Source organism: Taudactylus pleione, unplaced genomic scaffold, assembly GCF_031769625.1.
Source record: "Taudactylus pleione unplaced genomic scaffold, aTauple2 ptg000100l, whole genome shotgun sequence".
Taxonomy (NCBI): Eukaryota; Metazoa; Chordata; class Amphibia; order Anura; family Myobatrachidae; genus Taudactylus; species Taudactylus pleione.
In genome coordinates this window covers 5,681,323-5,707,741 of record NW_028284502.1, presented here as the reverse complement: position 1 = coordinate 5,707,741, position 26,419 = coordinate 5,681,323, and the positions used below count along the sequence as shown (strand labels likewise).

The window sequence follows — 26,419 nt, the reverse complement described above, 5'->3', positions numbered from 1 at the left end:
CCTGGAAGTAATGTGATTCCATTAACTTTACCTCATCGCTGGGAAATGCTCCAATCGGGGACCCTGTCTCTGTATATGAATAATAATAATACATTCTGGTGATACTTAAGTTTAAGCGATGATAAGAAATGATAAGTATCAAGACCAAATAAATAATTAATAAATATGCCCCTAAGAATTATGACAATAGGCACACCTATCCTAGTCAAACATAACTAAAATACGTACAATTTGCAGCAGAGACTTAATACATTTGATAAGGGTTTTATATGTTAAATGATAAAGGATATTCAGCGGCTTGTATGGTTATAAACGTATGCCCAGTACAGTTAGGAATATGCAGGCTTTTCCTATATTAACAATGTATAATAGCACAAGATACGATACGTAAAAATTCCTTCACAACTAAATAAAAGTTGATCAAATCACACACTACCATCTTCCTCCATATGGGGGCAGTCACTACCTTTCTTATAAGAAGATTATATGGATCAAGAGAAAAATTACCAGTTTAACTATACCTAAAAGTGCTTACTCTATAATTCGTTGTTTGGACTGGAGGGAAAAATCACAGTAATCAACTCCAGTGTCTGTGAAGTCAATCTGTGTAGATGTCAGGATGCTGAATGCGTCTGGATTCTGCTTCCTCAGTTTGTTACAGATATAGAACCCGTCTACCACGTCACTCTCACCTCCAGTTTCAGCTTGCTTTAAACAGTGAAGAAATTGTACCTGATGGATGAAAGTGCAAAGTGAATTCAAGTGATCTGTGTAAAAGAAAATGTAATATAATATATCATAATCTCAATTCAATCTGAACTATAGTCTTAAAAGGTGTTACTGATTCATCCACCACTCATTAAATTCAGATGGATGATTTAATCAGTTTGCCTCTCACATAATGTAGTACAATTGATGCCGGTCCTTTTAAGAAGCAACATTGGCAGTAAAGTGTATGGCACACTGACACTTAGGGGTATATTTATTAATTATCATGTTCTAGACACGATGATTATAATCTTTAATTGCGGCAATAGGAAAATGATGGAGTTCCCAAGTTTATTATTAGACACATGCAGGGACATGAGCACCGAAAGGTTCCCATCCCTGCAATGTGTTAGAAATGATTAGTTATTATCTCACTTCTTGGGTGCACGATGCACTGCTGTGCATGCATGTTCTGCTGAGCACACATGTGCGGGCGGCCATTGTCAGGGAATCGATGCTACGGATCCATCTACTGGTAAAGGGTGCAGAAAGTACTCACGGGCTATGAAGGCTTCATATTTCGGAGCTTGGTAAATTTGGCACTAAAGCAGAAACCTATGGGAGCTGATTTTCCGATATCAGCTGCTCTGCCCCCTGTACATACATACGGGGGATACTTAATATTCGCAGGCACCCATTTTCGGGGAAAATTCTACAAAAATAACTAATAGGTCCCAAAGTGTAACAGAATAATGGCACAATAACACTTAGTGTCACAAAAAGATGGCACGCTGACAGATGAGAATCACTGAGCCATGGCATGCAGGCATATGGGGGTAACAGAATACTTAATAGCTTTATATTTATGTTTGTTCCCTCTAGGAGGTGCAGGTGATCACTCTTAGTCTTGGTGGCTTTTTGTCATTATGAGAATTGCATCATCAAAAAGACCCCCCCCCCCAATCCCACAAATTTCACTCCCCCCTGGTCCACCACCTAGTTTCTCCACTCCATTTTGCCCACTCATTTGGTTATTCATCCTCTACTCTTCTATCCTCCCACTCTCCACCACCTTAGTCTGTCAGGATGTCTCCTCACTCTCATCCAATACCCATTCTCACCTTCAGCTCTCATCTCGACCCCGAAGCGAGCCTACCTCCACGCATCATCAACCCTACCAATCTCATTGTATATCCCCACTTCCTCCTCTCTTCTTCCCCTGCACCCTCTGGAATTCCAGATCCATTCACAATAAACTGCCCTATATCCATGACCTCTCCATCTCCAACTCTTTTAACCTTCTTGCTGTCACTGAAAACTGTATTTGTTCCACTAACAGTGTTTATTCCCATTGCTCTCACCTATGGGGGCCTCTCCTTCACCCACTCCATCAGATCTTATGACCGTTGAGGTGGCAGTTTGTGCATCCTCCTATCCTCAAATGTACCTTTCATGTTGTACCCTTGAGTTCTCCCTCTTATTTCCTTCTTTGAAGTCCACTCTATCAGTCTCTTCTCCCCCATTCATCTCAGTGTCTTGAACAGCTACCACCTCCATGACCCCATTTTCCAATTTCTTGATAACATTGTTGCCTGGCTTCCCAACTACCTCTCCTCAGACCTCTCCTCCATCATCCTAGGGAACTTAAACATCTCCATTGACAAATCCACTGACCCAGCATTTATTAAACTTTTGCCCTTTCTTCCTCCTTTAGCCTCTCACAATGGACCTCATCCACTGTCTCAGTCACTGACTTGACCTTGTCTTCTCCCATCTAAGTGCTTTCTATGGCTTCTCCCTTCCCACTCTGTGACCACCATATCCTCTCCTTCACTCTCTCAACATTTCCTGTACCTCTCCCTATGCCCAAATCTACCATCATTAGATGCAATCTCGATACTCTTGATCCTGCTATTTTACTTGAGGTTCTCCTCACCTTTCTATCCACCATGGCCTGCCCCAATCAGAAGGCCTCTGTCTTCAACCACACCATCACCACCGCTCTTGACTCAGTGCCCCTCTCATCTTTCCACCTCCACAGTTCCAATTTCCAAACTTGGCACTTCAAATTAAGCGATTCCTTCAAAAATGTTTACGCACCACCAACACCACTGGAGGAACTATTGTTCCTTGGCGGACTTCTCTTCCTACAGTTCTGCCTTCTCCCTTGCTAAACAATCCCTCTTCAAGTCTCTCATCCGTTTTCAGGAACTGATTTAGCAAAGATCGCTGATGCAATCACGGCTGCAGTCGCGCACGCAGTTCTGCTGCGAAAGTATGCAAATAATTGTAATCGCAAAGCGCTCACACGACTAACATGCAGACACCCACATCCCCTCTCGCGCATCCAAAATACCTTGCAATCATCGCTAACATTGAAGTACATTGGAGCCACTCGCACATTTAAGGCAGGTCTGACCCTACCACTAAATTGCTAACTTTCCTGCACGCAGAGAGAGCTCGAGCTGCATATGGCATCACAGTGGCTAATTTATGCACGCCCCTGCAAAGCCGTTCAAACGCACTGGCACGCCTGAGTTTCTCCGACCACCCTCAAAAGGTACTTCCTGTCAATCACTCTGCGATGGGTCTGCGTACTCACTGTGATCACAGTACACAACAATCAGGCCCTCTGTCTTCCAATCCCTGCCATCTCTTGCGCCATTCAATACACTCCTTGCCTCCACCCTCCCCTCCCATTCTCCCTTAATGCCACTGCCTTTGCCTCATTTCTTACCTCCAAAATCGAGGCCATCAAATCTTATCTCTTCACTCTTCTGCCTTCTCCATCACGCCACACTCCCCATCCCCCCAACCACCTCCCAATGTGCTCTTAATATTATGCAACTGACATGGATAGTGTCTTTTGAAGGGCTGCCAAGAGGAATTTCTGGCTCCCATACTGCAACTTCTTGGTACCCCTTCACAAATGTTTATGAAAAAGTTTATTGCCACATTGTTTTGCAGCCTCATTCCCCTCTACTCAATGCCACGATTTGCAGCATCGGCAAGTGGGAGTCAGGGTCACACATACATGATTCACCACAAATTGTGTCATGAAGTGCTCTGACCCCCCACGTCACTGAGGAAAAGTGTGGATCTGGGGGAGGCGGGGAGACAGATCTACTCTCTGTGGAGTCCTGAAAAAGTCCCCTAGATTTGGGAGTCTCCTGGATTAGGCAAGTACATATTAGTATTAGTACCTACCCTTCCCCATTTGTCACCCCCCTGTCTATGGGGTATCTCATGGAGAATCAGGGATTTATTTGTTAAGTGTGAGTTAGGTGCATAAATTAATCTAGTTATGTACCCACAGGTAAATGTCAGCTTTCATACCCTGGTTAGCCGATGTCCACAGAGCTTTTTCCCACTACAAAAAGGCATTTTACACATCTTTGGAGCTGGTAGACACTTCTGTCTATACTTGCAATGAGAAGCCTTTTGCATCTTCAGACTTAAAACATTGATGAAATGCACAAAGGTGACAAGTTCTGATGGTCCCTTACTCTAATGATTATTATACTGTAAAACATATGAGAAAAACTGAAAAGTTAAATCTAATAAAGCAGATGATGCTACAGTGGTAGCGGAGTGGACTTGGGAGGTGATGTTTTTGTCTCATTCCAATGTACCACATCTATTGGGCCCACAATCTGCGAGATGTCACACAAAGGGATTTTAAGGTCTGTTCCAAAGATTGTAATGCAAAGTATTAGGCACAAATGTGCAAACTCAAATCTAATGCACTCCTACATATTAGGACAGATTCTTATTTGAACTCAATGCCAATGATCAAATTAGTGATTTTTACGACTGCACATACGTCTAACTCTTTCAAAAGGAACACGATTCACAGGACAGACTGAACGCCACTGAGGGATATATGTAAAAACTTGAGAATTGAATTAATCTGGTCGATGATGTTAAGTCTATGGGGCCTATTCATCATTACTAAAAAATCAAGGGAGGTAACTAAATAGGTAAAGAACTCACATGGAGTTCTAACTAATTACCGGAGGAATTCATCATACCTCCTCTCCATAAGTATCTATTCCGAAAAGCTGTAATTTTTGCGATGACAGCTTTTAAAAAAATAGATACTTTTTCCTATCTGCTCTAACTTACTGCAGCTGTAAGTGCTGCGCATGCGCTGTTACGTTCACAAAAAAGGTGCATGTGCAGCACTGATTACAGCTGCGGTAATTCTGTGTCCGTATGCTCCCCCCCTCTACCCCCTACCTGGCTTCAGCTGTGGACCCCGACCTGCTGCCCGTCCCTGGTCTGCAGAGGACATTATGGCCAGACAGAGTGGGTGGGCTGAAGAATTTTTTTTTATTTTTTTTTAACTTTACTGTGTTCTACCGGGAGAACACACAGAGCAGCAACCGGAGCCAGAGGAGGGATCAAGGAGCGATGGAGGGAGTCGACGAGGACCGCTATATGCCATCTGAGAATGGTGTATAGTAACACCATCAAATTCCAAAAATACATAATTTTCAGAATTTGACGAATAGCCTAATTTTTACATCCCCATACTAAAGTAGTGGGTGTGTGGAAATTAAGCAGACGGACTTAACCAGGCGATATCAGTGACATCTCCTGTTTTAATGAATACTAAAAAAATGCTATATGAGGAAAATGTCCTTAAAACCGTTATTTTAGTGTTGATGAATAGGCCCCCGTGACTTATATTTCAATAAAGGTTTTTTTAGTAACCTGGACACAGTGATTGTTGCATACTTCTGTACTGTAAACTGCAGGAAACCAAAGAATAGAGATTCATACGACATAATAATACTCCCACAAAAATAAGATCTGTTGTAAGTAACCTTCCACTGGAATACATTACATAGCAATGGGAACTATATATGCCGCAGATGTTTTACAGTAACAATCATTTAAAAGGCAAAACATTGGGCAGACTCACCTGGAACTCGCTGATGCCTGCATTTCGCAGGCTATAACATTTACCCCTGACTCTAGACCCATTGTGCACATGTGAAGAATGGGCCTTGCTCAAAGATCCCCCTTAGTCGCAACATGATTGACATGCTGCGGCGCTTTGGGGGAGTCAACTCGAACCGTTGGGGGGTGTTTTGCCTCCATTTTGTAGGTGTAACGAGCCCAGGATGGACCCGGCTGTCAATGTCCTTTGGCAAGACTGAGGGCCTGATTCTGAGCCGGACGCTATTTGTGCTCGCTCGTTCAGAAAAAGGGGCTGGCTATTTAAATTGAGCGCTCGCTCTTTGCGGTCTGTTGTCGCCTCTATGTCTGAGCGAGCAAACTAAACATGCGCTCGCTATTTTGTAAAAACGCCCCCTGGCCGTTCGCATCCTACGTCATCTCCGCTATTTATTTGATTAATCGAGTACATCGAAAGGCGTCTGAACTGCTCGCAGTGCTTGTGGTAGGATTTTCCTACCGCAATCATGCGAACAGTTCAGGCTAAGAAACAACCAAGTGACGTGGACGATGACGCTGCTTTGTTAATTATGCACACCCTTAAAACACCCGTTTTGACCGTTTGGCACGCCTGTGTTCGGATCTCCACTCCCCGTTTTCAAGCACCTTCCCCTGTTACCACCCACAAACGCCTCATCCTATCACTCAAATTAGCAGGCACTCCCTATTTTGCGAGCGCTCGATTTCCGACCGCACTGACTGGTTGGCGCATGCGCATTACGACCCATACGCATGCGCAGATGTGCGAACATCGCTCGGAGCGAACGAGCGGCCGCTTACGAGCGGCTCTGAATCAGGCCTTGAGTGTTAATCAGCTTACGTAGCAGCAAGGCTGGCCACCAAAGTAGCAACCATCGCAACTGATAGTTGCGGTGGTGATCCAAGGCTGCGTCTGCAGATGCTGCACTCGGATCACAAATCCAATGTGGGAGGTGTCTATTCCTATAGACATTACCTGCTGCATTTACATTTTGTTGGATGTTATTGCGGACTGTGCAATACTGTCCATCTCTGAATCAGGCCTCAGACTTGAAAGGAAATGTCTTCAGGGTCACTGCACAAGTGGTAACTACATTTGTATAATAACTATACTTTGCTCCTTTCCTGTTTCCATTGCAGTGGTGCCTGGTGGTCCAGGGGCTCTATAATGTATTTTGCTGCAAATTGCATTATAATCACCCTGCGGGGATTGGGACCGTGACGACAGGATTTGCATCAACACACGAGGTGGAAATAACCACAGTGGGCAATCTGCAATCTTGGGCAAGTGAATTTTGGTTCTGTGGGCCTGATTCACTGTGGAACACAACTGGGAATGCAACAGAGATTACTCACGCAGTTCAACTGCGATAGTATGCTAATTCATTGCGATCACTATGCCGCCGCTGCACTACACAAGGACACACACTTTCACACATCCGTAATGTTTAGCAAGCCTGCAAAACCATCGGTATAATAGAGTACCATCGCAGCCTCACTCGCACTTGCTCAAGCTCTGACCTTACTCAGAAATTGCTAACTTCCACACACGCTATCAGGCCCTAGGCTGCGTAGGGCATTGCAGTGGATAATTTATGTATGACCCTGCAACGGCGTTCAAACATACCGGCACGCCTGCATTCGGTTGATGACACACCCCCACAACCACCCACAAACGACACTTCCTGTCAATCACTCTGCGATGGGTCTGCAAAGCCGCTGCGATCGCAGTCCCGATAGCAGTGGCCGGTTCGCATACGCATACTCAGTACGCAACAATTGGCCGATTGCATGCATATTAGCAACTACGATCCAAGCTGTATCAGGCCCTATGTCCATGGAAAATACCTTATGCTACAAATTAGCAATTAGCTTTGATTACTGTATGTTTTGTTTTTCTTAATTGAAAAGTACGTAAATGTAAAGTAACTTGCAGTCCTCTGGGCTTGCAGATCAAGTAAACATCTGAATCAGTGTTCAAATTCAACATACACATTTTATAGATTTACAGGACCCCTTAGACAAAACCAGAGCAGATGCACCCCTGCAATCTTAACATAATTGACTTAAAAATTCAATTTGATTTTTCCAGTGCCAGCAAACACTCAAATCTTAATGAAATACATGTGCTGACTAGATCATCTATGATGCTTACATTACCCATTCTTTGTAATCATTGTTACGTTTTGTTTGTATTTAATAAAGTCTGCAAAGTTAATTGAGATAACATAAATCACACCAGCATGGGAACATAAACCCTCAGCCAATGACGTAATATTTAGATTTACGGTCCAAGTGAATCCATACAGTTGTGTTTGCATGAGAAACTGGGAACTGTACAGGATTTTCTAATCTCCTATGGGTATATGTAATCTTTGGCATGCACACGGATATGACCTCAGGCACATCTGTTCTCATCTACCTATGTTTTCTGTTTGAACTTTTACAATATTCCCTATTAATGGATGTAAGTTATTAGTCTAAAAGCCAAAATGGGTTTTCAAGAACTGTAGATGTGATTTTAAGAAAGACAAAACAATCTTCATTCAAATATTCCCAGCCAATGCCTGCAGACCACTAAATCATACTTGCCTACCCTCCCGATTTGGTCGGGAGCCTCCTGAAAATCGGGTGCAGCTCCCGACCTCCCAGGAAGGCAGGCAATCCTCCCGGCTGCCGCCCACCCCTCCTATCCCTACCGCAATTACCTTAGAAACCCCCGCACCGGGTGGGCTCTGCTCCCTGCTTCACAATGCCTGTAATATCGGCATTGTGTAGCGGGGACGGGGCCAAAATGAGACGATCGCATAGCCCCGCCCCATGCTCCGCCTACAAATACACATTGTATGGCCGGCCCCGCCTCCTCGCAATGGCCATGCCCCCGTCATGCCGATCTGGCTGCTCCCTCCTGGAAGCGATCGCAATGGATTGGCATACTATCGCAGTTGAACTGCGTGCGTAATCACTATTGCAATTGCAGTTGTGATCGGTAGTAAATTAGGCCCTAAATCTTCTCCAGGTTAGAAGGGCATTTAAGATTAGACTGAAGACCCTGAATAGGCCAAGTCTAACACAATCATTATATTGTTTATATTTTTATTTCTTATGTAGAGCGCAATATATTGTAAAAGGGACAGTGATATTTTTCTTCAAAATTAGTAATTAAGATGTTTTAAAAAGTATAAAGTCTTCAATGCTCCTGCTTCATGAACTTCCCATTGGTATGAATGGAAAGATCGCAGTTTGGCAGTACTGACACACGTTTGGTGCATTATAAATAGGTTGATCAAGCATTGCAGACAACAAAACAATGTGGGACTGTTGTAGCCAACTGAGGGCCTGATTCAGCAAGCAACGTACAGGAGAGAACGCACGCACTTGGCCGATGGTTTTGTACTGCTCATGCATCGCACTGCACGTGCGCGAACTAGCCAGTGCGATGGGGTAAGCAAACTACACACAGCATGTACGCAAACCCCTTCTGACATAGATTGATAAGAAGTGCCGTTTGTGGTGGTGACGGGTGGGGTCGGGTTAACGAAGGCGTGCCTGTGCATTGGGACGCTGTTTTAGGAGCGTCCATAATAGAGATGAGCGGGTTCGGTTTCCAGAGTTCCGAACCCACCCAAATTTAGCATAACCGAGTCGGATCCAAGCAGGCTCGGAGTTTCCGCCTTACTCGGATCTCGAAACCAAGGCAAAATGATAGAGTCGGAAATCTCGTGGTTCGCAAGCTTTCGTCTCTATGATCAATGTAGTATATAAGGGACCACGCGATGGATGTCATTTCACTCCAGCTGTGGAGACTGAACAGGGAGGGTGGGTAGTGTAGGGCTGGGAGTGGTGCAATCTGCTGTGTCCTGGGCTGGTGCTGATCCATTCTGGTCTCTGTCCAGTGCTGTCACTGTCACTGTGATGTCTGCTGATCCATTCTGGTCTCTGGTCACGGTGCTGTCATTGTGCTGTCTGCTGATCCATCTGCACTGTCTGCTGTGTCCTGGGCTTGTGCTGTGTCCATCTCTGGGCCCAAGTTGAGAACTCCAAAAAAAATAAAATAAATCAAAGTGTCTTTTATATTTTTTTGTGTGTGTGCGCGTACGTGTTAGGCTTAACCGCAGTACCGCACAAGATCCAGCCCAACTCCAGTCGTGCTAAAAACAAAAAAAATCAATCAATCAAAGTGTCTTTTATATTTTTCTGTGTGTGTGTGTGTACGTGTTAGGCTTAATTGCAGTACCGCACAAGATCCAGCCAGCAACGCAAGTTGCAACCTAGTGTTGCCCAACTCCTGTCGTCATCAATCTGTGCTCTGGGCCCAAGTTCTAAAGCTGAAAAAAAATAAAAATCAATTGTTTTTTTTTTCTAAAAATTGTCTGTGTGTCTGTGCGTGTTAGGCTTAGATCTAGCAAGTTGGCAACGCAACCTAGTGCTGCCCGACTCCAGTCGTCATCAATCTGTGCTCTGGGCCCAAGTTCTGGACCCGTAACCCCCCCCCCCCCCCAAAAAAATAGTGTCTTTTGTCTATTTATTTTCTGTGCGTGTTAGGCTTAGCCACACAAGATACAGCAACGCAACCTAGTGCTGCCCGACTCCAGTCGTCACCAATCTGTGCTCTGGGCCCAAGTTCTGGACCAGAAAAAAGAAATTGTATCTGTTGTATGTTTTTTTTCTGTGTGCGCTCTACTGCACGTGTGTGAATTTTATAACCGCACCTTGGCTACACTATTGGTGCTTGTGACACTGCTTCAAGAGCGCAGAAAATATGTAGCGCTGTCACATGACAGGAGAGCAAGGCCAAGAACCACATGTTGTAGCTGCCGCCAGCAGTCATCATGATAATGCAAGGCCGTCAACTTCCTTGTCATCTATAAAGGCCCATGCCTTCAATCCTCAAGGGTATCCCAACCATCATCTTTGCACAGTCCTCAACTCTATTAATAATTATATCAATCAGTTGTGAGCCAGCAAGCTGGATGCAACCTTTTGGCCCTTTAACTAGATGAAAAAAATCATAATTGTGAACTGTGAGGTAACCAATACTTTAGGACAGTGATTCCCAACCTCGGTCCTCAAGGCACACTAACAGTCCTGGTTTTAGTGATATCTATGATTGTGTACAGATGGTTAAATCAATATAACTGAGGTACTAATTAAGTCACTTGTGCTCAAGTATGGCTATCCCTAAAACCTGGACTGTTAGTGTGCCTTGAGGACCGTGGTTGGGAACCCCTGCTTTAGGAACAAAAAAGGCACATTTTATGTGATTTTAGCTGTTTTTTTTATTTTTTAAGAAAAAAATCCAGATCCAAAACCCAAACACCAAGGAAAAAAATCCCAAACTAGATTCAGATCCAAAACCAGGGGAGATCCAGATCCAAAACATGAGGGTCGGCGCACATCTCTAGTCCATAATTAAGCCAGTGTGGCGACGGACGCAGTGATGAGACTCCGTGCACACAGGAAGTTGGCAAGATCCTGCGCGAGGTCTGATCAACCACTATTATGCAAATGTGGTTGATGGTTCTCGATGTTACCAATGTTTATGCTATCTTGCGTACTGATCAGGCATTGAGTAAAGGGAGATGGGCGGCTTCATATAGGGCTGGGCGTCTGCATCTTGTGCTGCTGTCTCCGTGCGCATGCATTGACTAGCATATTCTCACAGCGGATGGGTGCGTGCGTTCTCTCCTGTGCGTTGCTTGCTGAATCAGGCCCTGAAACCCTTACGGATCTTGTGAAGTTTTCAAAGTTTAGTTACCGTTTAGCTGTGAACTCTGGGCCAAGCCTTTAATAACTCTAGTTGGGTCTGGTTCACATCTACAAGACTGTACAGTGATTTCCCCTTATTTAGGTCCCCCATCTACTATTTATAGTGCTCTCTGGGCCTGATTCACACTAATGCCACCGCAGCTGCGAATTTATATGCAACTACTGTATGAAAACATGCAAATGTCGCATAAACCGCAAAATGCCCGCAAGCTGTTTGGCCGATCCAGGCAGACCAGGCATCTGCTTACATGGAGGCAACATTGGTTGCAGATCCTTTGATGGTCAGCTTCCTGAGTAACCTTATGGTTGCGCAGAATGTTCGCGTGAACCGAGACGCCATAGCCTTGCTTACTGCGTAAAGGATTGCAGACACAGCCGGTAACATGCCCAGAAACTATTGCAACACTCCTGCATTTTTAGTCAGCACCCTCCTGTTGCCTCCTCCAAGCGCACCCAGACTGTCAATCATTAGGCAAATGAATCTTCACTAATGTGCCTTGATGGATGCACAGTTTACCGATAATCGCTCAGCTTTGTCGCCATTACGTACAACTCTGAATCAGGCCCAATGTCTGGTGAATTTCTACTATATTCCTAAAACTTGTATTTGTATACAAATATTAATATATGAATGCAGAGCCACAGAGTGGTTACTGCAGTGGTGCAAATGTGTGCTGCCACCTGTAGGACAAACTGGGCTAATACAAGTATTCCAGACAGACTGAGGGGGGTCATTCAGACCCGCTCGCGAGCACAGGACACTCGCAAGCGGGTCGATGTTGCCCCACTGCGCATGCGCACGACGGAGGGAGCTCCGTCGTGCGCATGCGCGAGACCCGGCTAGCGACGGGCTCTCCGTCGCTCCGGGTCTCGCACCAAAGGGGGGCGTGCTGTCGATGTTGATTGACAGCACGCCCCCTTTGGTGGGAGTGCCGGGGGCGTGGCTGCCAGACGGAGGCATTGCCATGGGAACGCCTACCGTCTGAAGCCAGCCGCACTGACATCACTAGTGGGAGTGATTTTGGCTCTGATAGAGCCAAAATCACTCCAGGGCTTGCGGCAGCGAAACCCTACCGCAGGGTCTCCGTCGCAGGCCAGATGGTCGCGATGGTCTTGACCATCGCGACCATCATCATGGATGCTCGCTATAGCTGTGTGTGGTAACCCACAGCTATGAGAGTGTCCATAAGGCCGCTCCATTTTCATGTAGGAGGGCCCTGATTCAGAGCGAGCGTCTGGTCAGAGCATCCGGCTCTGAATCAGGCCGTGAGAGCTAGCCTTATAGAGGGGGGGATGTGTTTTTTTTTATGGAAGCAGTCCTTATTTAGCACATGTCCATAGAAGCCCTTATCTAGCTAAAGGGGGCAAATTTACATCTGGATAAACCATGTTGCAATGCAAGGGGTGCAAGTGCAAATCTTTCAGGGCTTGCCATGTGTCAGCCAATGCTGGAAATCATGGTCTGAGTGTGAATCAGTCAGTCTCAATATACCAGTGGAGAGTGAGGATTCCTAAAGACAGAAGATGCCACAGAAGAGCCGGAAAATGCAGGGATCAAGACAGAATATGGTAGAAGACCCTCAGATGTGGAAGAGCATTGAGGACAATAACTGTCAAAGGAGATAAATGAAGAACTTAAAAAGGACCTGAAGTGTTGAAAGAAAGAGAGCTATATAAATCCCCTTTCCCCAAACTTACCAGATATGCACCCTTGGGCCCTTAGTTCCTACCTTTAATGCTCACTAGACCATCTAGGAAGTGGGCCTAATATCGTGCTATTGGCCTGTTGTGCATTTGGCCCTATTTTCTCTAGGCATGAGTGGGTCCGGTTCCCTGAGAACCGGTCCCACCGGAACTTCGGGGATCTGGGGCGATCCGAGGCACCCCTCGGATCTCTCCTCCTGCCCCAGATCCCTAATCGAGGTAAAACCTTGCGATCCTCTTGTCGGATCTCGAGGCTTTGCCTCGAGCGGCCATTTTTTAAAATGCCTTTGCCTTCAATGGGCCAAAGGGCTGATTGGCTGACAGAGCTGTCTGTTACGGCTCTCAGCCAATCAGCATTATGGTGCAATTTGCACGTAGCACGGACCCGGGAGATCCGTGCTACATGCATCTGTGTGATTGACACAGAGCACGGACGGGTCAATGAGACCCGTCTGTGCTGCTGTGTATTTCAATGACACAGATGCATGCACGGACCAGGAGTCAATGGTGGGAACCACAGGGTAAACTTTAATAACCCTGCGGCTCTCCCACAGGCCACAGCTAGCCAATTCATATTAGCCCTCAAGGCTGTTGCACGATCTAAAGGCTGCATCTTGTCCTACGACTCACAGGCCTCATCTTGTCCTACGGCACACAGGCCACAGCAAGCCATGGAATACCAGCCCTCAAGGCTGCTGCATGGCCCAAAGGCCGCATCATGTCTTACGGCCCACAGGTCCATCAAGCCAAGGCATATCAGCTCTCAAAGCTGCTTCTTTCACGGCCCAACTAGCCAAGACATACCAGCCCTCAAGGCTGTTGCGTGACTAATACCCTCCAGAGTCACACCCGTGGCTTAACAGCATCTCATTCGAACAGGTTCAGCATATTGTGACAAACTGAAAATGCATCACATGTGTGCCAGGTGGGTACCCATAAATCTCACAGAAGAGCAGATGCGACGACGAGTTGAATCATACAAGAACACCGTTCGAATGTCAGAGAGGATACTCGATTTCCTGACATCGATTGTGTTGTGTTTTGAATCGTGGATTTGTCATTATGATCCGGAATCCAAACATCAGTCCAGTGAATGGAAACATGCGTTTTCGCCTCCGCCCAAAAAATTCTGCGTGATCCCTTCAGCATGTAAAGTCATGCTTCTGCTGTTCTGTGATGCGCACTGTATGATCCTACAGCACTGGGTTCCCTATGGACAGACAATTAATGGTGACTACTATGCAAACGTCCTGGAAACCCATTTGCGTGGAGCCATGAGGAAGAAAAGACCACATTTGCTGAAGAAACAGTGGTTTACAGTGGTTTTTGCTCCAAGACAATGCTCGACCACATGTTGATGCTGTTTCATTGGCAGCACTGAATGAAATTAATAGGACAGCACTAGAGCTCCCTCCATATAGCCCGGACGTAGCGCCCTTTGATTTCTGGGCATTCCCAACCCTGAAAAACAACCTCGCGGAAAGAAGTTCTCAATAGATGATGAAGTAAAAATTACCACAGCTGCAACACAAAATAGTCTATTGCATGTCTTTGAATCGTTGTTGAAATGGTGCAAAAAAAATGTGAAGGACGCTACTTTAAAAAAGAAAAATGTTCAGATCCTGTGGAGTCATCTGATTCGGAATAAAAAATTCAGCCTCATTATTTTTCAATCAGCCCTCATAGATAAATTAAGGATTGAATCAACTAATGACTGAATAAATATAACATAAAAAGTTAATACTGTCCCTGTTTACCTCTGATTGAGGGAACATTAAGGGAACATGCTCAGTACTTTGTATTTAGGTAGACTAGCAGGTTGCACAGCCGATGCAGTGAGCTGGAGGAACGATACTGGTGCTGAGAGGCAAGTGAGTGCTGTATCTGGTTCCCATGACTCCTGAAACCTGGGCAGGTCCTACTAAACTGGACAAAGCACACACAAAAAGGCAAATATCTGGGTTGCTCCCCCATTGTATTACAAATAGGGATATTCTTTAACAACTGCTTAGATGCTTTCAGGACACAATGACCAACTTCTTTGGATAATATTACATCTTAAGGAATCCTTTAGTGATTAAACAAATCCATTTGCTCACACTAGGTGCTATACTTTGTTGAGCCAAGCCTGGCAGGTTGACCTACCACTGATTGAAGTACAGAAGTGTCTTTTTATACTGTGGCTTCAGTCATGCCAAATTGCCCCTCTCATCGCACCAGTTCCCATGTGATTCGGATGCTGAGTGTCTTTTTTGCTTAAAATGTCCATCTTATTTGCATAAATAAAACAACAGGAAGTGCCAAAACGGCATTGTTAACATACACTGAGCAGTGGGGTGTGCGACATTTGTACATCTGTGTGTGGCTGAGTTTGAAACTGAGGGCCTGATTCAGAGCTGGACGCTATTTGCGCTCGCTCGTTCAGAAAAAGGGGCCAGCTATTTAAATTGAGCGCTCGCTCTTTGCGGTCTGTTGACGCCTCTATGTCTGAGCGAGCGAACGAAACATGCGCTCGCTATTTTGTAAAGACGCCCCCTGGCCGCTCGCATCATACGTCATCTCCGCTATTTATTTGATTAATCGAGTACATCGAAAGGCGTCTGGACTGCCCGCAGTGCTTGTGGTTGGATTTTCCTACCGCAATCATGAGAACAGTTCAGGCTAAGAAACAACCAAGTGACGTGGTCGATGACGCTGCTTTGTTAATTATGCACACCCTTAAAACCATTTTTGACCATTTGGCACGCCTGCGTTCGGATCTCCACTCCCCGTTTTCAAGCACCTTCCCCTGTTACCACCCACAAACGCCTCATCCTGTCACTTAAAATAGCAGGCACTCGCTATTTTGCGAACACACATTTTCTGACCGCACTGACTGGTTGGCGCATGCGCATTACGACCCATACGCACGTGCAAATGTGCGAGCATTGCTCGGAGCGAACGAGCGGCTGCTTACGAGCGGCTCTCAATCAGGCCCTGAGTGAAAAGAGCTCTGATGTGAGCAGCTGCGTTTTTTGCCCATGCTAAGTTCTGATTATGTGCGACTTTGTACGTGTGTAAAACCAAGTTTTCTGAATTGCAGCCCAGCGTCTCTAATACAGTGTGAGCAGCTTTCCGCTTTGTCTGCGAAGTAACAAAGACGCAAAATTTAAAGAAAGAATTTAAAGAAAAATACAGTACACCACTAATTTCAGATTTTCTCTGTCGTACCGGGCTTCTTGCACCATACATCTGTACATTTCCTTTGATTATATTTTCATGTTTGACACATGTAATATTAAAATATTAGAGTACTTACACCTGGAGGATACTGAAGAGCTGGGTAATCTGTGTGGAGACTTAATTTTCCGGATGTGTATGCAACATTATTTGCATCTACTTTGTCTTGAACTTGCCAGGTATACCTAAAATAGAAACAGAAAATAGATAACAGACGTGCCACAATTATAACATATTATTTTGTAAGAAATGGACCACATACACAAGTTAAGTTAAACAGAGTGCTTATAGTAGAGATGCGCGTGAACCCCATATTTTGGTTTTGGATTTAATTTTGGCAAAACCACCCTCAAGTGTTTTGGTTTTGGATCTGATTAAAAAAAAGTATTTAAAAAGAAAGCTAAAATCATGTAAACTTTGCTATCCAAAACCCAAAATGTGGCTTAAAATACGAATTTCAGACCGCTGGAAGATCAGGACCGTGACTTGGATTTATACGGATCTCCTCAGGAGATTACAACCGCAACTTGGATCTGTCCGGATTCACAATATTTGGGTGGAATCGGAATTCTGGAGACCGAACTGCACATCTCTACTTATATGCAATCAAAAACATGCAAGATCCGGTTTTTAGATTACAGATCCGACTTGCGCAAAGACCTAAGTAAGGACTTGGTTTTACTGAGAACCCCAAAAATGATCCCAGTCCGGACTTGGTTTGCCTCGGAACCCTAAAGTTCGGGTGTCTTCAGTTTTCTGCAAAACCAAACTGCTCATCTATATGCTGTCAATAAACAATTACTATATGTAATAAGTCAACAGCATCTGTTATATTGTTCATTAAATTAGACAGACACAAATAGATAAAAGAGGAGGACAATGTGATTATTTCAATTGGTTGGGGATGGGAGCCTCGCACTTGGGATGCCGGCTGGGAAAAGACCGACAGCGGCATCTCGATTCTGAAAATCCCGACAGGGGACACGTAAGTACCCTAACTTTCCCTTCTTTATCCCCTAACCCTCCTGTTCTGCACCCTAACCCTCCCTACCCCACACCCTAACCCTCCCCGTTAGTGCCTAAACCTAACCCTCCCCCCTTAATGCCTAACCCTAACAATCCCCCCTTAATGCCTTACTCTAACCCCATCCCGGTGGTGCCTAACCCTAACCCCCCCTCTCCGTATCTAATCCTAACCTCCCTCCTCTCCCGCAGCCTAACCCTAAACCTCCCGGGGTGCCTAAACCATATCCCTCCCATCCCGTGGCTAACAGCCAAGGGCAACTGCTGTACTTCCCATCAGGATGCCAGCTGTTGGGATCCTGGCGTCGGCATCTCTCCTCAAGTTTGGGATTCAGGTGCCGGTATTTCGTCAGCCAGCATCCCGATGGCCGGCAATTTAACTACATCCCATTTCAATATAGGTCTGATTGAATCTTACAAAAGTAGGGCTAAGTGTGAAATACGTTCATCATCATGGTACAACCATTTCACTAAAAAAAGAATCCAGTAGTTCTTCATAGATAGTGGAAGAAGAATAATTGTCAATGGTAAGTCAGAGCATTATCTCTCTAGAATGTTGAATTATATTAATCAGTATATTTATTAGCATAGTTAAGCTTGTTTCCTGTAAGGTTTGCTAATAAAAGCCAACATTTTGTTGATTATGTATCAAATATTTCACAGGGGAAATCTGTGGAAAGAAGCCCATAGGCTTCTATAGGCAATACCATCTATAGATGGCAACGCCTATCGGGTAGCTTAATACATATGGGGGCCGCGACATACTGTACCGGCAGTTTTCAGAGTTTTGACTGCATTTTATCCTTAGTACATCCCACCAATTATATTTTCTTGTATATTTTTAAAAACAATAAAACAAAATGTACTCTGATCTGACTCCAATTTTTTTTTTTTTTTTTTTATTATACCACTATCTCGTGATGTTTCTGTCCGTTATTATTACCTTGCTGTCCTGTTTATCATTCACATAACAAATTAGGCACATGCCTGTGAGGGAACTGTTAAGCTGACAGTAAATTCAATTTTTTAGGTTTATTTTATTTTTCCTTTTATTTTTCTTTGCACTTAACCAAACCAATGTTTGCAAGGGAAAAGTCATGGAGAAATGGGTGTTGCATATTGGGGCATAAACATGTGGGGTGCACAATTACTGAATTATACAGTACTGTATTATCTCAAAATTCCTAGAATTGGATAAACTCTAAATACAGTCCTGTTTCTGCTGCTTCCCTTTTATCAGATCAATCAACCCAGTCAGGTCACCTTGTTGCGTTTGGAGTTTTCAGATTTGACTCAGGACCTGTGGACTGGTATGATGGGTTGTAGCAGAATCCAGGTGGTAGGAACAGGTCTACTGATGGGTGAGACCCATGTGATAAATGCCTGGGGCCTTCAGAGATGTTGGTGACAACTTGAAGGCTCCCAGTCTGTTCCTGGAACCAATTGAGTGAAACTCAACCACTTACCCTGAATATAGGAATATGGAGCCGGAAACAGTGTTTGAGAACTCGGAACAGAGCAGTGAGTTATACAAGTAATTGGTAGCCCGTCTGGATTCTGCTAACAGATGCTGCAAACCAATTACCAGAGCTGGGTCTGTGAAGAATCTTGATCCAGTACCCAGTCCCCAGCAACAAAAGTGAATGCTCAAGCAGAGACTCAGTACGAAACCCAACACTCTAAGAGAGGACCCTCAGGGCAACAACCACCATTGATAGCGGTACTGATGGTAAAGTGAGTAGTGAGTCCAATTGTAGATCAAGAGCTACAATGCTGAGTATAAGCAATGCAACTGCAGAGCAGAAGGATAATTTGAAGTACAATGAAGGGAAAGTCCACTTAAACACACAATAAGCAAGAGAGTTTTACTCAGGGGATTTGCTAGTAGTCAGGATCACTGCAGGCGGAAGTCTTGGCACTTGAAGCACTAGGAATGTTTAAATGATGCCCGAGAGACTTCAGAATACTATGCAGGCTGGAATCAAGGATAAGGCACAGGCTTGGACAGCACTTGAACCAGATAAGAACCAGAGGTTGCAGACATAGAACTGGAATAGATCTGGAGACTTGAACCGACTGGGACCAGAAGTAACAGCAGCTTAGCCAGAGTGAACCAGGGGTTAGAATGGGATTGGAAACAACAGAGTGGAATTGTAGGCTTGAACCAGAATGAGATTGGATAAAACAGCAGCTTAGCCAGAGTGGAACTGGAGGTTTGAACCGGAATGGGACCAGAAAGAACGGCAGCTGAGCTGGACTGGCACTGGTGCTTGAACACAGGCTGTCAAGGTACAAACTGGAAGCAGGACACAGCACAATGCTGCAGAGTGAATGGAGCAGTCTTAGATGCAGCAGCTTGCAGGAATCCAGTAGGCAGCAGAGCAGGTTCAGGCAGTGGATCAGAGGTAGTACTTACTCAATAGATAAACGAGACACAGAGAAGTACATAACCTCATTTTTCTGATAATGTGCTAAAGGTAAGTACAGGCTTAAATAGGGAGCTTAACAGAGGACAAATAGAAACTGGATACTAGTGCTCACCTGATCAGAGTCAACATGGCTTCGCTCATGACCCTCAGGAATTAAATTACAGCGCTCCGGGACAAAGTGACCCACCTTAATAAAGCAGGGTAAGGATGACTAAGTCCTGGTTTTGTGACAAACCTGGATGTTGAGCACCTATCTGATTGCTACATTTATAGGCAAAGAGCATGGTTTCACATTTACACATGGATATCATATCATCCCTTTTACTGCTAGGGATGTGTCAAATTTGACCTTCAGGAAGTCACAATAGGTCTCCCATATTTGCTTTGCATTGGTATATATTTCTATTATATAATGCTGTATCTGTCCCCTCCCTCCCACACAGTTCTAACTGGCTGCCTGATAGACACAGCTATAGCTTCACTTCTCCGCCATGCTGTCAGCACCTAGAACCAATGCCCCCACTAGTGGGCCTACAATGATTACCTCTGTTAGAGGGAGGAGGAAACTGAGAAGAGAGATAGAGGATGAAAAATAAGGGGAACACAGGTGAAAGAGAAAATGGGTAGAGGAGGAGGCGGGCAAAGATGAAATAGAGAGAGGAGAATACAGAGATGAAAGAGAGGGGCAAGGGAAGGGGAAAGAGATGAGAAATACAGACTGGGGAGGAAGGAAAGGAGGAACAGTAATGAGAAAGATAGTTGGGTGGTGAGGGTGAGGACACCTGTCAGTACTTGGAGTTGGTGCCCCCTCTGCCCCCCTAGTGATGCTGGAGAGAACACTAATGGATGTGGCAGGTAAGACACAGAAGGAATGAGGCAGTATGGAAGCCATTGGGGAATTTGACATTAGGCATGTGCCCAGGGGCAAAACTTGCTAGGAGGGGCAGCATTGGATGCTTGTTTTATTACTGCCAGTATGAAAAATATGTTCACTGTACTGTACCATACTCCATCTCAATTAGAGTATGATGGGTAGGACATGCGCAGAGTGCCACTATAAGCTGTCCCACTTAGTAAATAAGTACATCATTAAAAATAAAATTAAATGTCATAGCTCATGTATTGATTTTTTTTATTTATTATATTAAACTGCCAATTGTTAAAAGAAGGCTTATAACCAAACAATGAAAATAATAAAATTGTGCAGTGTGGGGGGGCACTACTATAGTGCCTAGGGGTGCCCTGACCCCTAAATCTGCCCCTGATGGCAGTCATGCTTCAGTAGCTAGCAACACAGGCTGGAATGATGGGTCAATAATGCTTTAAAGAAGTTTGGTGTAAAGGTGCCCACACACATAGCGATATTTTACATGGTCTGGCCGATTCTGACGTATTGGAACGACAGTTCGTGTAAAATATGGCCAAATCGTGAGGAAATCATGAGTCCCCACTCACGATCACGATGCGATGCGTGTCCCCATCGCATCTTCAGAGCTGCCGTGCAGTAGGGCAGATCTGACATTCTAGGACACGATGCATTGTGAAAGTCAGGATGCAGGAGAGATCGTTTGAAGATTGGACACCAAATCATGTGCAAATCGTGTGGAGATCGTGTGCAGAGCTGCAGGGGAGAGTTTCAAGGGAAATCGTACACAAATCGTACACACTGGCTGATCGTGGGCAGATCGGTATGTGTGTGGGGAACCTTAAATAATGCATATATAGTTATTTTAGCTAGAAAGATGACGCAATGTATTTAACAAAAGTTTCAGGCCAGCAAGTACAAACTACTTCATTAATATTGTCTGAACATTTCTGAACATCTCTATTTCATATATTAGATATGTTGAGTGATGCAGATGTAGAGATGTATGTGTTCCAGATGATTCTTCAAACACAATTTTGACAACATACAAATAGGCATACACAAGGGCAATAAAGTGTCATCTGTTCCAATGTTGCCTGGACAGGGAAAAATATTGAATTTGCCTTTGAAGTTACTGACTGGTTGTCATCGCTACTTTGCTCATGTTACATTGGAAATTACATTTAAACATGCTTTTTTCATGTAATGGGATCAATCACTGGCTCTAAAAAAGATCAGTGGTAATAACATGTCTGATAATTACTAGCTATGGGCAACAAACACTTTATGGCATGCATTTGCAATTTCCCTTGGATCCATTCATATTTGCTGGATCTGTTCACAAGCTGGAACTAGCAACCAAGAAGGGTTCCATTAGGACATCCTACTGACATTCACAGCCAATGCAGAGCTGTATGCGAGTACGGTTTGCGGGAGGATCTTGCGGTTTTCAACACTACACATGCTCCGGAGACAAGCATACGAGCGATTTAGAGTCTTTCACAACCCAATCATAATTCTTCTTGCGGTCGAATGGGTCTGTCTACACACACACTACATACCCTTACTAACCTTAACCTACACTCTACCCGCAACAGTGCATTCGTTGGTAGGTTAAGTTTAGTAAGGGTATGTAATGTGTGTGTAGACAGACCCGCAGGCTATATAGAGTTGAGTATACACAGAGATCCAAGGATAGAGATGGTTCAAATTATCACTATATTGATGACCAGCGGGCCACCTGCGGTCTTGAGAGGGGCTGCCTCTCTGCTGCCCACCCGAGCTGCACCAGTGAAGTGTAGGGGAAGGAATAATAAAAAAACTGAGACTCGCACACAAGTCACTGGCTTCTAGGGACTGCAGCTCCTAGAAGCAGTAAGGCAGGCAGAAAGGCAGAGGAGTGGCTTCCCATTGGAAGCACTATCTGCTGATCACTGTCTACACTGATATCCAGTATGTGATTAGCAGATAGTTCTTACAGTCCCCTGCATTCACTGAGGGCTCACTTGTGGTGTCAGATTTTTAATGGGGGGGCTGCAGGGTAAAATCCCCCACTGATGATGACTGCTATAAAGCAAAGTGGAAAGCAGAGATGGTGCGGTCACATAGATATGTACATCGTGGAATACAGGGAATATCCAAATTTAGTTTTGTGCATGCAATGCAGCTGTAATTATGTCTGACTTGTGTTCAACTCTGCATCAAACCAATAGCCACTAATAGCTACTTATATTATATAATTGCTAGTCATGTATGTATCTGCAAGAAGGTTTTTATGAACTGGGTAATACCCATTGGAATATTTTTACCTGGATTAGGGATGGTCATCGACCATCAATGTTTTCAAAACATCGATAGTGGCTGGTTCTCTGCTATCGATGCATGACTGAGAGCCAATGTTTTTTTCCTCATTACAGGATGGAGCTTAATCCCGCCCCCGGTGGCTGCTAGGCCCACCCCCACTTTTGATTGGGCTGCGACCCAGCACCCCCCTGCAGCAGTGGCCATCGAGGGGTGCAAACCATTGTTGGTTAACTATAGTTTGTGTGCCATCGATTGTAACCACTGATGGGCCCATCTATGGACACCCCACTGATGTCCATCCCTAACCTGGATCGGCATGGCAAGAAGGAGCCCATTATGGTACGAGTGACTATTTGCTTCAGACTACAGGTGGACCTGCCAGGGCATGTTTTCTTGCAAAATGAGGTTCAAGGGACAACGCTTATGAATAACAAAAAAGGGTCCAGAATTAACAACATTTTAAAATAATTTTCCTATTTTGTTTATCTGAAGCATAGATCACTACTGTCTGATTACAACATGTGTCCTAGACCTGTGTATAATGCAGGGTTGCCTACTCTCCCGATTCGTCCGGGAGCCTCACGAAAATCTGGTGGCACTCACAGCCCCCCTGCAAGAGCAGGTAACTCTCCTGCTGCCCCCCACTCCCATTGTGCATCCCCTCCCCGTCACACCCACCTATCGAGCAAAAGTGGGCGGTCCGGGGGGACGATGATGCAATTTGCACTGAATTGCGTCATCATAGCCTCGCCCTCTGCTTTAAAATGGCGGTAATATCGGCATTGCAAAACGGGTGGGCAGGGCCGCGATGGCGCTGCTACGACCCTGCACTGCCCACTTATGCTGCCACCATATAAAAATATTGAAGAAAAGAAGGAATTGTCTGACATTACAATTAGATTCCATACTTTGCTTAATAAACAAAGCATTTGTTTCTATTAATATTATGTCTAATCACCATTCTGAGATGGCAAATGCAATGATGTAACTGGGCTTCTGATGTCAGCACTGCGTGTTATATTGTGTTACCCACAGTAATCTATTAGTCTTGTAATATAACACAGTAGATTAATCTGAGAGGGAGCGCTCTGTGGTATCTATATGTATGAGAAAAACTAGTGCGTGAATTGTAATAGATTAATACAGATATAGTCGAATAAAGAATGTCGGTGATGTTGTCAAAAATTTTATATGATTCTGAGGAAACTCAAAATATATGTCCTAGTATATTGTACATGAAGTAGAAGAAACAATGGTACAGGTGGGCAAAAACTTGAGGCTGAGTGTTGGTAATCAGTGTTTGAGCCATACAAATAAAACAGGTGGTGAATAGATGATAAACAATGCAGGTAGGCAAAAACTTTAGGCTGGGTATTGTGCAACAATGTTCATAGTTATATCCAAACAGGAGAGCAATGGAATCCGATAGTTATAGCACATTTAATCCCAATGGGGAAAGTCAGTCCCATATGTTAGATATACAGCTCGGCAAAAACTTTAGCCAGGATGTTGTTAAAAAGTACTGCAGTCCCTTCTCTATAAGGAATGAGATAGCCACCTCCGTCTCAGCTCCCGTCACCTCAGAAACAAGGAACACAGTATCAGGATGAAAGGGACACTATGTAGCAGTGTTAGGTAAGAGAAACTTACCAGAGCGTAATGACTGCTGGTCCATTCCCTTACTGTGACCTTCTCTGTCATTTGTGTGTGAGTGTGGGGCCTAAATAGTGAGAAAACTCACTGAGACTTGTGGTTAAAATAGTAATCAAGCTATTTAATTTGCAAAAAGTGATTAAAAGTTGCAAGTACAGATGCAGTAAAGGAAATTATAATTATGTCAGATATGTGCATAGGTCCCAACGCCTTTCGTCCCTAAATGGGACTTTATCAAGGGCAAATGGTAGTGTATGTCACCTTACCGTCTTTTATAGTGTGTCTCCTTGTCAAAAATCCCATTTGTGCGGTAAAAACGCCCCACTTCCGGGTTTCTTCTGCTGCGCATGCGCGGTGGTGCACTGTGATCAGAGCGTCACAGAGTCTGAGTCTTCTGTCTGTGGACAAGTATGTGCTCGGGAACTCCTGTGTGTGTGTTTCACTATAGTATGTCTGCAGCCTCCTTTATCTGATGGTTATATTTGTCCACAAAAGAGTCTCCACTCGTGGCAGCGGGCATCTTTGGTGGGACATTCTCAATGGTAAATACCTATACTTCAGTTATTGTGTGTGCCCATGCATCGTGATGGAGGCATTCATCTTTGGTTGGCCCAAATGAATCTGGTTACACTAGAAACATCTGTGATTGTTTCTGATGCCGTTGTAGTTGTTCAATCGTGACAAAAACTTGATGTGTCTTGGTAACAACATGTTGCTTAGGTGTGTTGTATGGTATACCCTGTTGATAACATGGTGTAGTATATAGGGCAGTGTTGGCTAACCTTGACACTCCAGCTGTTATGGAACTACATAACCCAGCATGCACTGCTACAGTTTTGCTATTAGGGCATGCTAAAACTGTGGCAGGGCATGCTGGGATATATAGTTACACAACAGCTGAGGTGTCAAGGTTAGCCAACACTGATATAGGGTATATTCTATCCCCAAAACAACCAGATTGGGTCGTGTTTATGATTAGTTGTACGGGACATTTTGTATTCGCAACAAGCTTTTCTGTCTCATGAGCCATGTTGGGAAAAAAAGGGGAAGGGGGGGATGAGGCCTCCTCTAATATATTATGAGTGAGACTAAGGAATATCAAGACTTTAATAATGGAATTAATGTGTAATGCTAAAAAAGGTAGTGGGTGTAGGTGTAGATAGGGTAAGTAAAGGGGTACAGCATATACAAAATATGCAAAACTATTATTGTATTAACATATAATGCCGTGAAATGTAATTTAGTGGGGTTTCTAGATAAAAAACCTAATTAGACACTACAGTCTAGTTAATATAGTTCTAATGTCTACAGTGACTCTATCAAAGGGCAGGGGGGGGATCAAGAATATTCTATTACATTGGCCATCCAGGGTACAGATAATTAAGGAAAATGGAGAGTAGGGACCTATGGGTCTATATTAAGACCTTCTGGGTGCAACGTCTGCAGGTCATAGATCCATCTGCTCTCTGCCTGATTTATTTTCTCTAATTTGTTCCCACCTCTCCAGTTGTAATGGATCCTGTCAATTGCTACAAATTTCAGGCCTGTCGGGTTGCAGTGATGTGTAGTTTTAAAATGTTCTGAGACACTATGGTTCTCAAATCCTTTTGTTATATTTCTGATGTGTTCGTTTATGCGAACTTTCAGGGTTCTGATTGTGCGTTCTACGTACTGTAGCCCACAAGGGCATTCCAATAAGTAAATAACACTATCACTGTCACAGGTTATTGTGTTTCTAATTTTGAACTCCTTACTGGTTTGATTAGATTTGATTGAAGTTGTTGGTCTTGTGCTCTTGTAACCT

General features: G+C 44.4%; 1 protein-coding gene across 2 annotated transcripts in view; it reads right to left on the bottom strand.

Moving 5' to 3' along the window:
- Window positions 1–26,419, bottom strand: part of BBOX1 (gamma-butyrobetaine hydroxylase 1) — a 166,235-nt gene that overhangs the window by 15,838 nt on the left and 123,978 nt on the right. For both annotated transcript variants that reach the window (XM_088470465.1, XM_088470464.1), the window contains exons 5-6: window positions 16,421–16,526; window positions 536–732 (exon numbers count right to left, since the gene is read on the bottom strand). In XM_088470465.1, coding sequence (XP_088326591.1) covers window positions 536–732; window positions 16,421–16,526 — 303 coding nt within the window. The remainder of the gene's footprint in view (window positions 1–535; window positions 733–16,420; window positions 16,527–26,419) is intronic.